Genomic DNA, 15,441 nt, shown 5'->3' on the forward strand with positions numbered 1-15,441 from the left:
ACTACAATGTAACACAAACTGAAAAGAGGAAAGTATAGGAAAAAAACCATTGCAACTCACACCTGAAGCCCTAAAGTAACAGCGAGTTTCAAGGAGGTAGTGTAAAGCAGGACTGACATCAAAGGAAGGGTAGGTTTAAATAATAAGGGATTCTGCAGACAAAACTGGCAAAAAAGAAGTGTGTCTGGCAATGCTTAGGGGATAACTAAAAGGCCAGTTGTTTTCGTTTCATTTTGTTTTTTAAGATTTTATTTATTCATTCATGAGAGACACACAGAGAGGCAGAGATACAGGCAGAGAAAGAAGCAGGCTCCATGCAGGGAGCCTGATGTGGGACTCGATCCCAGGACTCCAGGATCACACCCTGGGGCTGAAGACAGGCATGCCACTGCTGAGCCACCCAGGCATCCCTAAAAGGCCAGTTTTATGTGTGTAATAGGGAATCCAGATTTTATCCTATGGAGATGGGGAGCTACAGAAACTTTAAAAGACTCCCTTGTACCATGTTTTCCCAATTAATTGGGGGAAAATTGTAGGAATGACCGAAAAAAATAAAAAGAGAGGGCAGGGATAATCCAGAGACTATTACAACATTGAGGTTAAAGTCCTGTATCATCCTAAAGTTCTATTCAGTAAGATGTTGGCAGTGAGGATGGAAAGAAATTGATACCTGCCTGGATATGGAAAAAGAGAAAGGAAGCCAGGAGCACTATAAGGTTTCAAGCTGGATAGAGGGGAGACTAATGATATCCTTGAGAGAATAAAATTGAAAAATTCAGAGAGTATAGCTTAGTGAGAAAAAAGGTTCAGTGAAGTTTATGGTATGTGGGACTTAATGATGGGGACACATTTGGATGCAGATTTAGAATAGATAGTTAAGACCAAAGTTCAGGGAAGAAAGTGTGGATCTGGGAATTATTTGTGTAAGAGGGCATGTAGAGAGAAGGTAGGGTATAAAGAGGATGAAGTGAGGAAGGAGAGTGGGAGAAGCAGCCCAAGAGATACCAAGGCCAGGAGAGTAGAGCATTTCAGAAGTCAAGAAGGAAGCAAATCTGAAGGATGATGAAGTACATAACTATGGTGAGTACTAAAGAAATTGCATATTCAGAAAAGACCAGTGACTTGGCCACTTATAACCTACAAGAGAAAAGTTTCAATGGAAAAGAGGAGTTGGCAGTTTGTTCAAAAACTGTGGAAAAGAAATGGGTGGTGATGGTGATGAACACAAAGTGGGACTACTCTTTTGAGAAATAGAGGAGCGAGAGTCACAAAAGTCAGTAGGTGGAAAGCCAGCTCAGTCAAGGAAGGATTTGCTTCCTCCTTTAGGACTTGATCATAACTCCTGGTAAAAAGAACATGCTAGTAAAAAAGCAATTGAAAATGTAGGGGCAGCAAGGTTTTGAAGAGCCAGGAGAGGTTGGAATAAAGAGCAAAGGTCTTCAGGAACAGAAGAGAGGCAGTCAGGATGTGCATAAGAGGAAGTGTGACAAAACACAGATTTTTTAATTTTGGCGGGAAGGAGGGCAGAGGGAGAACCCAACATGGGGTTTGATCTCACAACCCCGAAATCACGACCTGCGTCAAAATCAAGAGTCGAGGTGCAGCCCGGGTGGCTCAGCGGTTTAGTGCTGCCTTCCGCCCAGGGCCTGATCCTGGAGATCCAGGATTGAGTCCTGCGTCGGGCTCCCTGCATGGAGCCTGCTTCTCCCTCTGCCTGTGTCTCTGCCTCTCTCTCTCTCTCTCTCTCTCTCTCTCATGAATAAATAAAATCTTTAAAAAAAACAAAAACAAAATGAAGAGTTGGACAGGCACCAAACAGACTGAGCCACCCAGGCATACTAACAAATCATAGATTTTTAAGTAGAAAGTAAAAGAGTTCTCTGGATAGTGTTGCTTTTCTTTGCTTTTTCTCACTCAATTAAAGGCAGTTACCTGCTCAGTATATAAGGGATTAGATGCCTAAGACGCCACGAAAGGAAAGGGAAGTTAGAGGTGAATCTTAAACATGGCATCTAGCACAGGAGTTCAAGTATCAGATGTGTTACCCTGGCGTGGCCACCAGACCTGAGACTCTGTTTCCTCACAGAGTTGTTAAATGATTACATGAAATATGCACATGTAAATTATAAAGCACTTCTTAAACAAGAGAAGCTTGGAACACCTACCATGGGAAATGTGATAGAGCATGAATAAGAGATGAAGCAGAGCATCACCAAGCATCAGGTAAAGTTCAGGCCAAAAATATATAGCAAACACAAGTCTGCATGGCTTTTGTGACTTACTCCAGCACACCAGAGTCGAAAGCAGATTTCCGAGTCAGAGTAGGTGAGGACAAGGAGAAGCTGAAGACATCTAGGTAAGGACTATTTTAGGACCTTGTAGGCATATTTATTTTTTGGAAATCACATGTAATTTTTATATGAAAGTGGCACTTGGGGGGGTCCCTGGGGGGCTCAGTCAGTGGGGCAGCCAACTCCTGACTTGAGCTGAGGTCAGTGTTCTCGAGGTCCTAGGATCAGTTTGGTGCTCAACTCTTGATTTTGGCTGGGGTCCATGATCTCAGGGTTGTGGGATCATTCAGTTGGGTGGCCAACTCTTGACTTCGGCTGGGGTCAGCGATCTCGGGGTCCTGGGATCATGCAGTTGGGTGGCCAACTCTTGACTTCGGCTGGGGTCAGCGATCTCGGGGTCCTGGGATCAGTCAGTTGGGTGGCCAACTCTTGACTTCGGCTGGGGTCAGCGATCTCAGGGTCCCGGAATGGAGACTCCTGTTGGGCTCAGTGCTCAGTGAGGAGTCTGCTTGACGATTCTCTCTCCCTCCTGCCTCCTCTCCCTGATTGCTCGTCCATGTATGTTCTCTCTCTCCCTCTCTCATAAATAAATAAATCTTTTAAAAAAAATGTTAAAGTGGCATTTGACTCGTTGACATGTTATATTTTGGAAATGGGCAACAGTTCCTTTCTAAAAATGTTTACAGTCTTCGTATTTTGGAGTCAAGTTTTATTTTATTTCGTGTTGTGTTTCAGACTTCCCTACTTTTGTAAGCTTAGGCTGCAGGCACTGTGCCTGGGGCATGAGATGAGTAATGCAGACGTCAAGGAGGCAGCTGCCCGGGGGTCCAGATGGAGCCCGGGGGTCCAGATGGAGCAGGGAGACAGATAATCAGGCCTCAGAGATAGTTAGGAACAGTAGCTCGGAGGCGAGGGCGCTCGGGTGTTCCGGTCCTGGACGCCGTGGAGCTCCAGGCCCCCGACCGCAGGCGTGGCAGAGCCCCCAGGGCCCCATCAGGAGGCTCCGGGGAGGAGACTCAGGGCCGGGCCCAGGGCCACCGGCCGCCGCCTGACGCGCCTGTGAGCCCACAAAGCGGTCGCCGGCTCGGACATCCTCTGCTCTCCCGCGGCGGCCCCGGCCCGGCCCCCGCCGGGACCCACGGGCCCGCGTCGGGCACACAGAGCCGTCGGGTTCTGGGGGAGCCGCCCCTAGGCCTCCGCCGCGGCCCCGGAGGGAAACAACGGCTCCCCGGGCCCCGGGCCCCGGCCCGGCCTCCCCCAGCGCAGGCCCGCCCTCGGCTCAGCGCTCACCAGGGCTTCGGGGGCTCTAGCCCCGGGAAACGAAGCTTCCGGGGCCGGCCCGCTAGGCCCGAGGGATTCCTGAACTAAAACAAGCCGCGGAGGCCCGCAGGGGGGCCAGCGGGCTCACACCCGCAGAGCAGGCACGACCGTCGGCGCCAGCGAGGCCTCCGCCGCCCGCAAGGCGCCTCGTCCTACAACTCCCAGCAAGCAGTGCGCTGAGCTCGGGGCCGACTGACAGCGCCCCCCGCCAATGGGAGGGCCCAGTCTGGGTCCGTGGGCCCAATCCGAGGGCGCTAAGGAGGTCGTCCCCGTGGCCTCTCAGCGCGGCTTTTTAAGGGGTCCCCTGGCTTCTCCGGTCGCCACAGCGATAGACAGTCCCCGTAAAAGGGTGACGCTGGCTGTACTATGTCGCTCGCCCCCGGCCCCTCTCTCTTCCGCCCCCCGGCCCCCGGCCCCCCGGCCCCTAGTTTGGTCCCTCCCCTCCCCGTCGGAGCGGACCGAAGATGTGGGATTTCCAGACGTTATTGGATGCCGCTGCTGTCACTCTGGCGGGAGGCGGGGCCCCCAGCGGCGAGGGCCGCCCCCGCCGGACGGTGATTGGACTCGCCCGAGCGGGGCCCGGCTGGGGTCGGAGCGGGGAGGGGCCGCGGCGTCCGGGCGCCCTGGGCCCGGGGGCAGGGGCGGCGGCGGCGCCGAGGAGCTGCCCTTGCCGCCGTGGGCCGTCCGCGGAGGGCCGGGTCGAGGGAAGGAGCGGGGGTGGGGGGCGCTGGTCGCGCGTGGGGCGGGCGGGGCGCGGGGGTCCCGGGGTTGGCGGCAGGACCAGCTCGGGACTTAGACCTGGAGGCGCTTGCGGGGAGGAGGCGGGGGCCGGGGCGGGGGTGCCGGAGGGCGGGCGCGCGCCTGGTATGGGATGCGGTGGAGAGGCGGGGGCCCTCCTAAGGACGTCTGCGGGTGGTTCCTCCGACGAATCGTGTGCCGTTCTGCCCTTTGAATTGCCGAAGGGCGAGCCCCCATGGTCTCTGCTCACATTCTGGAAGCCTTGTCTTTGGGCGGGCTCGAGCACCTGCTGCTTCATTATAGGGCTGCCCAGCGCCTTTCCTGATACTGGGCGCGAGCGTGGGGAATATGTCAGAAAACAGGAAGCCGCTGCTGGGCTTCGTGGGCAAACCCCCCGGTGGGACCGCACTTGGGAACTCAGGCAAGACTCACTGCCCTTTGTGCATGGGGCTTTTCAAAGCCCCCAGGCTCTTGCCTTGTTTGCACACAGTGTGCACCACGTGTCTGGAGCAGCTGGAACCCTTCTCAGTAGTGGACATCAGAGGGGGAGACTCTGACACAAGCTCTGAGGGGTCAATATTCCAGGAACTCAAGCCACCCAGTCTGCAGCCCCAGATCGGCATCCTCTGTCCGGTATGTGACGCTCAGGTGGACCTGCCCATGGGTGGAGTGAAGGCTTTAACCATAGATCACCTGGCCATGAATGATGTGATGCTGGAGAGCCTTCGTGGGGAAGGTCAGGGCCTGGTGTGTGACCTGTGCAGCGACAGGAAAGTGGAGAAGAGGTGTCAGACCTGCAAAGCCAATCTCTGCCACTTCTGCTGCCAGGCTCATAGGTAAAGACGGGACACCCCACCTGGTGTAGCTTCAGAGCAGAATACAAAGAGGTGTTGAGCCAGAAATCCCTTGGTGAGCAGATGGGAAGGAAAGCCCTCTCGAATGCCATGTCAGGCCAAAGAGCAGTGAAGGCTCTGAGAAGTACTTGAGAATGGCAGTTAACTCCTGCAGCCTTACTTAACACCCCTAGTAATAATAGAAGCAAAGGCTTGCATAGTTCTTTTCAGTTTGCAAAGCACATTCACAGTTTCCTTGGATCATCAGTCATTTGTATAGTGAATAATTGTAGTGGGTGCTGGATAAACAGAGAAGAATGAAAATAATAGCGTAGCCCCTGGCCTTGATCTCATTTGTTGCCTTGCAACTCTTATAGAAAAGCAGGCCCTGTTTTAGCTCCTATTTGTTATTTGAGGAAACCGAAGCTCAGCAATACGTGATTTGCCGAGGTCCCACAGTTGGTAGGTCGCATATAACAGTACCCAAGTTTAAATCCAGTTCTTCTCACCTTATTCTGTGCTTTCTACTAATCCATGCTGCCTCCCATTATAAAGTGGTATTAGGGGTAGGGGCCACCGCAGCCTTTGTCTTGCACCCTAGAGTGGTGACTCTGGAGCTTGGTGAAGTTGGCCCATCGGTGCTTGTTGGGGTGCAGATTTATGTCTTTTATGGCATTCAGTGAATAGTCGGTCACGTGAATCACTCTTGGTCCTTTCTCAAGCTCCTCCCCCATACTAGGACATCAGAATATAAAATAGCCAAGGTTTTAGGATTAGCTTAAAATAGTTCTTAAATTCTGCCTTCCATTTGTTTTCTGGTCTCACCAACAGAACACATTAGTAGTCTTCAGTCTTCCTATTTTTAACTTGTAATTACCACTGTCATGCTGCCAGCTAGACAGCTGACCCTGTTGTCTCTACAGCCACTCTTCTGGTGCCAGAATAGGCGTGCAAGCTCCAAGTTGATATCATGCTAACGGGGGGATCTCTCCATAGTCACTGTGTTTCCTGGGGGATTTCCTTGAGTCTCTAGAGGGCTACAGAAAAGAGAGCCGTGACTCTACTGGCCACTGATTTCACTCTTGCAAATAATGCCAATGACTCCTGGGGCAAATTCTAGCTTGCTGCTTTGGGTGATACAGGCGCTGGTCCAAGGAAATGCTTTACCAAAATCTCAAGTGAAAGTTGAAGGAGGCTTTCTGTGGGAGCCACCTAGACACTTTTTAATTGCAGGGGGTTTATTGCTGTGCCATGTGGCATAATTTCTGTCTCTTGGTGACTGGGGTCCCCCCGTGCTCTCACTTCTAGCTTGCTGAAGGAGTAGGCCGTGGCTCTTGTCTCAACTTGCCAAACTAACTCTTGAGAGAAAGTTCCAGGGCGTAGCCTTAGCGTTGCCACCTTTGGCAGAGTCACATCCCAGGCCAGGGAGCCCTAGTCTACTATCATTTTATTCGATGTGGTAGCCCTTCTGAGTAGGGAGTAGGTGTTACTCTGCCCCTGTCCCCCTTACAGATGAGGAACTGGGTCAGAGCAAGGGATTAAATCCAAGATTGGTTTGGCTTCAGAGCCCATGCTCTGAAGACGGCTGGACTGTTCCCCCACTGAATCGTGCCCCTAATTTCCTGCTCCTGACTCTGCTTGTAGGCGGCAGAAGAAAACGACTTACCATACGATGGTGGACCTAAAGGACTTGAAAGGCTACAGCAGGCTCGGGAAGCCCATTCTGTGTCCCGCACACCCGGCCGAGGAGCTGAGGCTGTTCTGTGAGCTCTGTGACCGGCCTGTGTGCCGGGACTGCGTGGTGGGGGAGCACCGGGGGCATCCCTATGACTTCACGAGCAATGTCATCCACAAGCACGGGGACTCGGTGCGGGAGCTCCTCAGGGGCACCCAGCCGCACGTGGAGGCGCTGGAGGAGGCCCTAGCGCAGATCAGAGGGACGAACACTGCCCTCCAGAAGCGAGTGGAGGCTGTGGCGGCCGACGTGCGAACGTTCTCCGAGGGCTACATCAAGGCCATCGAGGAGCATCGGGACAAGCTGCTGAAGCAGCTGGAAGACATCCGGGTCCAGAAGGAGAACTCCTTGCAGCTGCAGAAGGCGCAGCTAGAGCAGCTGCTGGCAGACATGCGGACTGGCGTGGAGTTCACGGAGCACCTGCTGACCAGCGGCTCAGACTTGGAAATCCTCATCACCAAGGGGGTGGTAGTAGAACGGCTCACAAAGCTGAACAAAGTCGAATATAGCACCCATCCTGGAGTAAACGATAAGATATGCTTCTCTCCTCAGCAGAAAGCAGGCCGCTGCCACGGCTATGAAGTTTATGGGGCCATCAACACCAAAGAGGTCGATCCGGCCAAGTGCGTCCTTCAAGGAGAAGGTAGGAAGGCATTTCCCACTGGCCTGGAGAGGGCAGTGGCCGGGGACATGCCATTTAAAGACGTGTGGCATTTTCAGCCAGGGCCTTCATTAAGCTAGAAAGAGTTCCCTGCCGACCAGTTTACCAAGGGAGAGAGCCATACTGATCTAAAGGACAGTGACCCCTCCCTTGCCCTTGCTTTCTGTTTTGTTCTTGGCAGGGTCCAGTTAGTATTCCATACGGGGGTGAGGCCTGACCCTTTTCCAGTTGATCAAAGTCGTAACTAGCAAGGACCTCAAGGAGCATGCTCTTTCGATCAGATGATAGAGCAGAGACAGTGCCCAAAGATGATAACAGGAGAGGCCGGGGTGAAATCCTGGAGAGCAGGATAGCAGGACCCAGAATGCTTGGGTCAAGTTCCAAAGAGTTTCAGAGGAGTGAGGAAGACAGGGTTAGAGCGTACTTCTGTGTCCTTGGTTTTCGGAAGCCACATCCTGGCATTTAAAAGTTGACGGTAGGCATTTCGTTCATTGAGGGGAAACAGTTTCCTTTGACTATTCTATTCCTAAGGGAGGCAGTTATTCAACTATATGTATGTGAGAGGTCAGTCCCGATGGGAAGACTGTACCATAGACGCAGCCTGACTCTGGCATAGGAATTTCTCATTGTTTGGAGGTCATGGATCTCTTTGAGAATGATCTCTCTCCAAGTAACATCCACTAATTTGGGCACATCACTTCAGGAGATTCTCAGACTCCCCATAAGACTTCCAGAGACCACAGGGTAGTCCATGAGCCCCAAGTCAAGAAGGCCCTTTGCATCTGCTGGACCAGAGGCTGTACCTATCGAATGTTCCCCCAGCAGCTTGGCACAGGTGCTGGAGTCCACGCTGATCAGCTGTACCCCCTTGCCTACTCCACCATGATCTGCAGCTCAGAGAGGGAAGCTTTGGGGGTTACGAGCTTCCCTCATGGGGTCTGGAGGTTTTCTACTCTGAACACGTAGGTCTATCCGGAGTATTTTCAAAGCTCCCTTAGGGCTGCAGTTAAGGCTCATGATCCTGTGCGATCCAAGAACAGCACCTGGCTGAGAAGCACCAGGCTTGCCAGGAGGGACTCCCAAGGGGTATGCTCTGGGGGACAGAGCGGGAAGAGAAGAGAAAGGGAGCAGGGTGATTACAGTAAACAGGAAGCATGGGCTTTTGTTTTAAAGAGAAGTAGCAAGATGGTGGGTGTCTGTGCTGGGGATGCGGCTGGCCTTTGAGGTGAGGAGTGGGTGTTTATCTTCCGCAGATCTCCACCGAGCCCGGGAGAAACAGACAGCCTCTTTCACCCTGCTTTGTAAGGACTCGGCAGGAGAGAGCATGGGCAGGGGAGGAGACAGCGTGCAAGTCGCAGTAGTCCCTAAAGATAAGAAAGACAGGTGTGTACTACACAGTCAGGTGTCAAGGGTGATAAGCGATGATGAAACTGGACACTCGAGGCCCTTCGCGGTAGTGGAGGTGCACCTGCAGTAGTTACGTCCTACCCACCCCCTCTTCTGCCCTCCAGATGCTATTAAAAAAGGTGATATGGCCAGTCGGAGCAGAGGTGTTTTCCTTGTGCGGGTCTTATGCCACCACCCCATTCGCTCCCAGAGGTCTGCACCCCCCATCAGATTGTCTGAAACAACACTCCACATTAGATGGAATGGTCCCCTTTGCACAATTCAGCCCCACTGCTACTGCGTTGTGCCGGGAGTATATTTAGATGTGTCTGGAATCAGAGGAGGGAGGAGAGAGGGAGGGTACAACAGAAGCCCATCAAAGAGAACAGCAGCATTTTTCAAAGGAATTCATCTGTACAACAGATTAAAATCAGCGTTTATGTCACTTCCCTACATTGTAAAATTAATTTCTGAAACCAGTGGAAGAAGTGCTCTGCTTGGGGGACACTTCAAATTAATAATGGGTTGAATGGTGTAGAGTTTGCATCCTAGAGTGGTGGGCAGCTGCAGCCGGCCTGTGAGAGTGAGTGGTTTTTTGAACCCCGTCTATATTCAGTCCAGTCAGAACGCTGGTACAAGATAACAAGGATGGGTCGTACTACATCTCCTATACCCCCAAGGAGCCTGGTATCTATACGGTGTTGGTCTGCATCAAAGAGCAGCATGTGCAGGTGAGTAGGACCTGTGTGCGCCTCCCTGGCCACCTCTCTCCCTGGTTCCTCTGGCCTCTCCCATCTCGGGATGCCCAGGATCAGCTGTATGGACGGATTGAGTAGGATTCTCTGTCTTCTCTCCATGTTAGAAATGACCCAGATTTTGCCGGTGACCATAAGAACTCTCTCCCTGTTTCTCCTTTCTCCTGGCAGTGTCCCAGTTGGGAGCATGCTTCTTCATTTGGGCAAGCACCTTAATCACAGGGGGCAGTCTGCCAGGGGACAGGCACACACATTCAAGCAATATAATCTAGCTCAGAATTTTCCAGCCTTGGTTCAGAGCGTGAGCAGACGTCCTGGAACACAATTTGGGGGAGTTACACCCTCTCCCTGCAACTGACCAGTTATCTACCCACCTGACCATCTGCCCTCCTAACCCTTTAGCCTGTTTACATATGTGCGTTGCTGTTACCAGGGTTACTGCACCACCTCTACAGACAAGGATTACACTCTCTGGTTCAGAGATCACAAATTTTTAAAAACTGGGCAATAGTCAGCATGTCCAATGGAATCTCGAGTCGTCTCAGGTTTTCCTCGACCAGAGAGCAACACCGACAGAGATGATAAAAACACTGTGGTGTCGTGATAGGTTGAGCCTGTGGTGTGGGCACCAGGAAGACTCCTGTTCTATAGCCACTTACCGCTTGTCTAATCACATATGCCGGAGTGGGTTAGGTCCCTTCGAGTACATTCTTACGCCTTTCTTCTAAGCCACTCAGGCATGGGAAGCATCGCCCACAGTACACAGTACCTATAACGCAAAACTAGAATTTCAGCTCCTTTCTTTGAACTCCAAGTTGTTTTTAAGGCGGATCATAAACTCTTGAAAGGAAGAGAGATTGAACATCTGAAAGGCGCCTCATGTGCCAGACTCTCTCTGTTTGGTGCTTTTGCAGACTGTGTACTTCTCGCTCAGGGACAAACACATAAGCTACGCTCTAATTTTTATTGTCTAACAAGGATGGAAAGTGGAGAACAGAAGTTGTCCTGGAAAGGAAGGGGCAGGGTAGGAGAGTTTCAAATTTGAGAATTATTAAACCACACACTCTTTACCTTTCTCCCTGGCCTCTATCCTCACAGACTGAGAATAATTTGGTGGGAAAATAGATATGTCCAGGACGGAGGGGTGGAAGGAAGGGAGCGAGGCTCAGTATGTGAGGGGAAGAGGAAGGATCACAGGATGGCCTAGGCTTGTGGTTGCAGTGCTCTACTAGTGACCCCCAAGACTCCTCGAAAACGGAGAAGATAGTGACACTGGGGACACAAAACACAGCCTGGGGTCATTCGTGTATCAGGTGGGCCACATGATAGACGGGCAGCATAGGGTCCTTGACTTTCACTGTATTTGTGGCTGGGGCCACCCAGCTGAGTACCCAGCTAGTCCCTGTCCCCTTGTCTGTCTCCCTCCTGCTGTCCTTGTCTCCCCATGGCTAGGCCCTGTGACTTAGGCTGTGTTTAAGCACGGGTGATGCTCAGCACCGTCCCTGTTGACTCATAGGGTCGCCTGTTCTTTGCTCTTGTTCTGAACACTGAAGGGCTCACCGTTCACCGTGACCGTGAGGAAAAGGCATCGCCCACACCCAGGTGTGTTTCACTGCTGCACGTTCTGCTCCAGCGGAGGCCAGAAAACTGCTCGCTGTGCCTGTGGAGGCACCATGCCAGGTGAGGAGGAATGCTCTCGGAAGTCCTTACCCCCCAGCCCCCCGGGCCTGTCTCCCAGCAGTGGGGGTCCACGGCCACATGCCATAGGTTTAGGATACTCAGACTCAGGCTTTCTTTCTATAGCGATATAATCTGTGCATATAAATACACTACAGTTCTAAAAATTTCACTTAAAGCTTCTTTATTCTGAGAAGTCAAATAGTCAACTTAAAAGTTCTGAGTTCTTTTAGTTCGGATACAGTTCATGAATCTTAGGAGAGCCCTGTGCTTCTCCCTGGGTGGCTCGATTTGCTTCCTTACCCTTTCCAGCAACCTGGCCGTGTAAAAAATCCAAACCCGCTCTGTTCCTTTTAAAACCTTAAAGAAAGTCCAGGCACGTCAGGGATGGGGAAGTGGGTGATTAAATCAGTTGACCAGGTCTGGCTCTTTTCTTGCAGGGAGGGGAGTTGACTCAAGCAAGAGATCTAAGTTGTTTTTTGTTTTGTTTTGTTTTGTTTTTTAAATGGGCTCCATGCTGGACAGAGCTTGAACTCATGACCCTGAGATCAAGATCTGAGCTGAGATCAAGAGCTGGATGCTTGGGATGCCTGGGTGGCTCAATGGTTGAGCATATGCCTTTGGCTCAGGTCCTGATCCCGGAGACACAGAGAGAGGCAGAGACACAGGCAGAGGGGGAAGCAGGCTCCGTGCAGGGAGCCCAATGCGGGACTTGATCCTGGACCCTGGGATCACACCCTGAGCCGAAGGCAGACACTCAACCACTGAGCCACCCAGGTGCCCTAAGTTAGCAGAATGTTAAAACAACACTCTTCTCAGAACTTCAGCAAACCTTTGTTGATTTGCGGTCTTCAATCCTTGGCCAGCGTCCTCTTCCCGAGGCATCAAATAGCTTTTTTCTCACCGGGTTTTTATTGAATATTTTCACATCCACGAGTCAACCTGTTGCCAGAAACTTTAGTTTCCATGGTCAGCCTGATAATGGTTGTCTTTTGTCTCCTCTTTGTACCACACAGGTGGGTACCTAGGCTGTGGCCATGGACACAAAGGCCACCCGGGTCGCCCGCACTGGTCGTGCTGTGGGAAGGTCACGGAGAAGTCGGAATGCACGTGGACAGGTGGGCAGAGCGCACCAAGGAGTCTGCTCAGGACTGTGGCCCTCTGACGCCTTCCTGGACAGGTGGCCAGCCTGTGAGAGCTGCAGCCAGAGCAACTTCATGGTACCGGAGGACCCCAGACCTTGACTAATGCTGAAGAAATGGATAGAATTAAAAACAAATTACCTTATCTTCTACTCTCTGAGTTTCAGTCCTTTTCTGGGAGTTATGTGCTAATTGGATGGATGGACGGTTGGTTGGGCACCAGAGACATCACATTTCTCTTCGTGACAGGTGGCAGTGTCTGTTCTACACCTGAGGCTCCCTTCTCTCATGTTGGAACGGAGCGATCTGTGCTGTTGGGACTCAAGAGATCACAGGGGTAGTGGAGTTCTGGACTTTTGGGTCTGTAACTCTTGTATTTCTCTTGGTGCCACACGTTTGCTGTTTCCCTTAAAGAATTAAAACTTCCTTTCATCGTGTCTCCTTTTTTCCCTAGCACACTTCAAGTGGATTGTAATGTGATCTTGCTGTTTAGGGGCAGTTCCCCCAGTTTCACCCCTGTACCACTCCATCTCGTCCTCGTAAGCCTAGGTTACTATTTGGCCAAGGGTGTACAAGTAGTAAGTAAATAAAGGGGAGCAATACATCCCCCCCTTTATGGCATGAGTTCTCCTCATGCCAGGCACCTAGATCCTTTCATCCTCCTCCCTCTCAACCCTTTGTTATTTAGAGAGGAGTCTCCACTTCTGTCTGCAAAGCTGGGAAGGTAGCTAGAAGCCCTAAGTCCTAGAACGTGCCTGCTTGGCTGTGAGAGCCTGAAGAGAATTCTTGGAAGAGGAAGCATGTAGGGCTGGTGCCTCATCTCTGCCAAGGGCTTTGCTGGATATACATGGTGTGTTCTTCTGGGACTCTGGATTTCTCCTATGGCAAAACTTGGCGTGTATTAGATCTGCATTGCAAGATCTGCTTAAGAAGCAGGTGACTCATCTGAGCAGTGATGGGTCAGTCCAAGGAAGTGAAGTAAACACAGGTCATAGTGTAATACATTTATTTCCTCCTTAGGGCTGATCAATAGGAGCTACAGCATAGCTGTAAATCCTAAAATATTCACTGTATTCTCATCCTTTTCTGGGAAGAATCCCTTCGGGTGCTCTCTAACCCAAGTCTGCTCTTCTCTGAAGACAGTGATGGTCCTGTGACCCTCTCTTGGGGTCACAGAGTGTTAGCTACTTGCTCTTCCTCACTCCTTATAACCACTGGGCCCCGAGGTCAGGTAGGTGTCCTGTGGGCTCATCACTGCTACTTTAGGATCGATGCTTCTCAGCCAGGAGTGATCTCGCCCCACAGGGACATTTAACCAAGTCTTCGAGACATTTTTTTCTTCATATGACTGGGTGCCGGTGCTACTAGCATCTGTCGTGTAGAAGTCTGGAATGCCGCTCAGCTCAGGACAGCTTTCCACAACGAGGAATTACCCAATCCAAAATGTTAACTGTGCTGCTGTTGAGAAACCCTGTTCCAGACCATTACCTCTTAAAAAAAAAAAATGGCCAGCCTTGAGGCTCATGCCTTTCTATAATTTGCTGCCCTCCCAGCCAACTCCACAGCCCTGCATCATTTCCCCTCATTCCTTGAAGACTTTAGCACCGTGCTTGCTGCCATGGCAGGAGCATACCTCATGGTCTCAGAGTAATTCAATATCTGCACACACTTCCCAATTCTCTGGCTGATTCTCTGTTCTTTTTTCCCTACTTTAACCAGTCGGTCATCCCCTAGACCTGGGGGGATTCCAGATGCACCCTCTGCACAGTTTCAACTTCAAGCATCCTACAACCACCAGCTTCTGTGTTTCCAGCTCACCCACTATCACAACCCAACTCTCCTCCTGGAACCCACGATGCAGCGATCCCACTACCTCAAACCCACATGTGCTTTCCTTCATCTTCTCTCAGCTCAGATTCTACAGATCATTTTTTTAAAAGATTTTATTTATTTATTCATGAGAGACACAGAGAAAGAGGCAGAGGGAGAAACAGGCTCCATGCAGGGAGCCTGACATGGGACTCTATCCCCAGTCTCCAGGATCACACCCTAGGCTGAAGGCAGCGCTAAACCGCTGAGCCACCTGAGCTGCCCTACAGACCATCATAACCACTCTCTTGCATGTGGTCTCCCTGCCATTCGTGACAAAACCCCTGGTTGGATCTGAATCTTCATCTAATCCAACCAGATGATCCTGAAGAAAAACACAAGAGCATGAGGACTTAGCTTCACTTAAATCTATGACCACTAATTTCAGTGGGCTCTTGGCATTGCCCAGTTGTCTGACATCTCTCTCGTGTTTGTTCCCCCACTCTGCTAGACAATTATATCATACTTCTCAAACTCCACTTTCTACCCAATTCTCCCTCCCCACTTATGATCTTGCCTCCCCTATTCCACCAAAAAAATAAAAGGATTAAGAAACGAATTCTCCTACCCTCCCACCACAAGTACAAATCCGCCTACATCCCTATCAAAAGCAAACCTCTGGGGCGCCTGGGTGGCTCAGTTAAGCACCTGCTTTCGGCTCAGGTCATGATCCCAGGGTCCTGTGATGGAGCCCCACATCTGGCCCCCTGCTCTGCGGGGAGTCTGCTTCTCCCTTGGCCTTTTCCTCTGTTCATGCTCTCTCACTTGCTCTGTCAAAATCTAAAAAACAAAACAAAACAAACCTCTATATTTATATGCTAAACCCATTCCATCTCCACAACCCAGGAACATTGCTCCAGGAATTCCCCCCTCTACTGACTGCTCATTTCAGAAAATAAACATGATACAATATTACCCCCTCTTAAAAAAAAAAAAAAATTTCCCTTGATTTTTCTATTAGCTAGGGCTGCCATGACCAAATATCACAGACGGGGGGTGAGGGAGGGAGCTTAAACAACAAAGATTGTTTCAGT

The 15,441-nt window shown here is 51.1% G+C and overlaps 1 protein-coding gene across 2 annotated transcripts; it reads left to right on the plus strand.

Moving 5' to 3' along the window:
- The first annotated feature begins 4,220 nt into the window (after positions 1-4,220).
- Positions 4,221-12,975, plus strand: TRIM45 (tripartite motif containing 45). 2 transcript variants are annotated; one of them, XM_041757211.1, is made up of 6 exons: positions 4,221-5,185; positions 6,827-7,560; positions 8,832-8,961; positions 9,581-9,695; positions 11,236-11,399; positions 12,413-12,975. In XM_041757211.1, exons 1-6 carry the CDS (start codon positions 4,698-4,700, stop codon positions 12,642-12,644), a joined length of 1,863 nt encoding a protein of 620 aa, XP_041613145.1. In that variant the 5' UTR covers positions 4,221-4,697; the 3' UTR covers positions 12,645-12,975. The 2 variants fall into 2 exon arrangements, with proteins under 2 accessions (XP_041613145.1, XP_041613146.1); XM_041757212.1 differs by having other exon boundaries at positions 4,224-5,185; positions 11,273-11,399.
- Positions 12,976-15,441: the final 2,466 nt, after the last annotated feature.

The sequence above is a fragment of the Vulpes lagopus genome, chromosome 5 (assembly GCF_018345385.1).
Source record: "Vulpes lagopus strain Blue_001 chromosome 5, ASM1834538v1, whole genome shotgun sequence".
NCBI lineage: Eukaryota > Metazoa > Chordata > Mammalia > Carnivora > Canidae > Vulpes > Vulpes lagopus.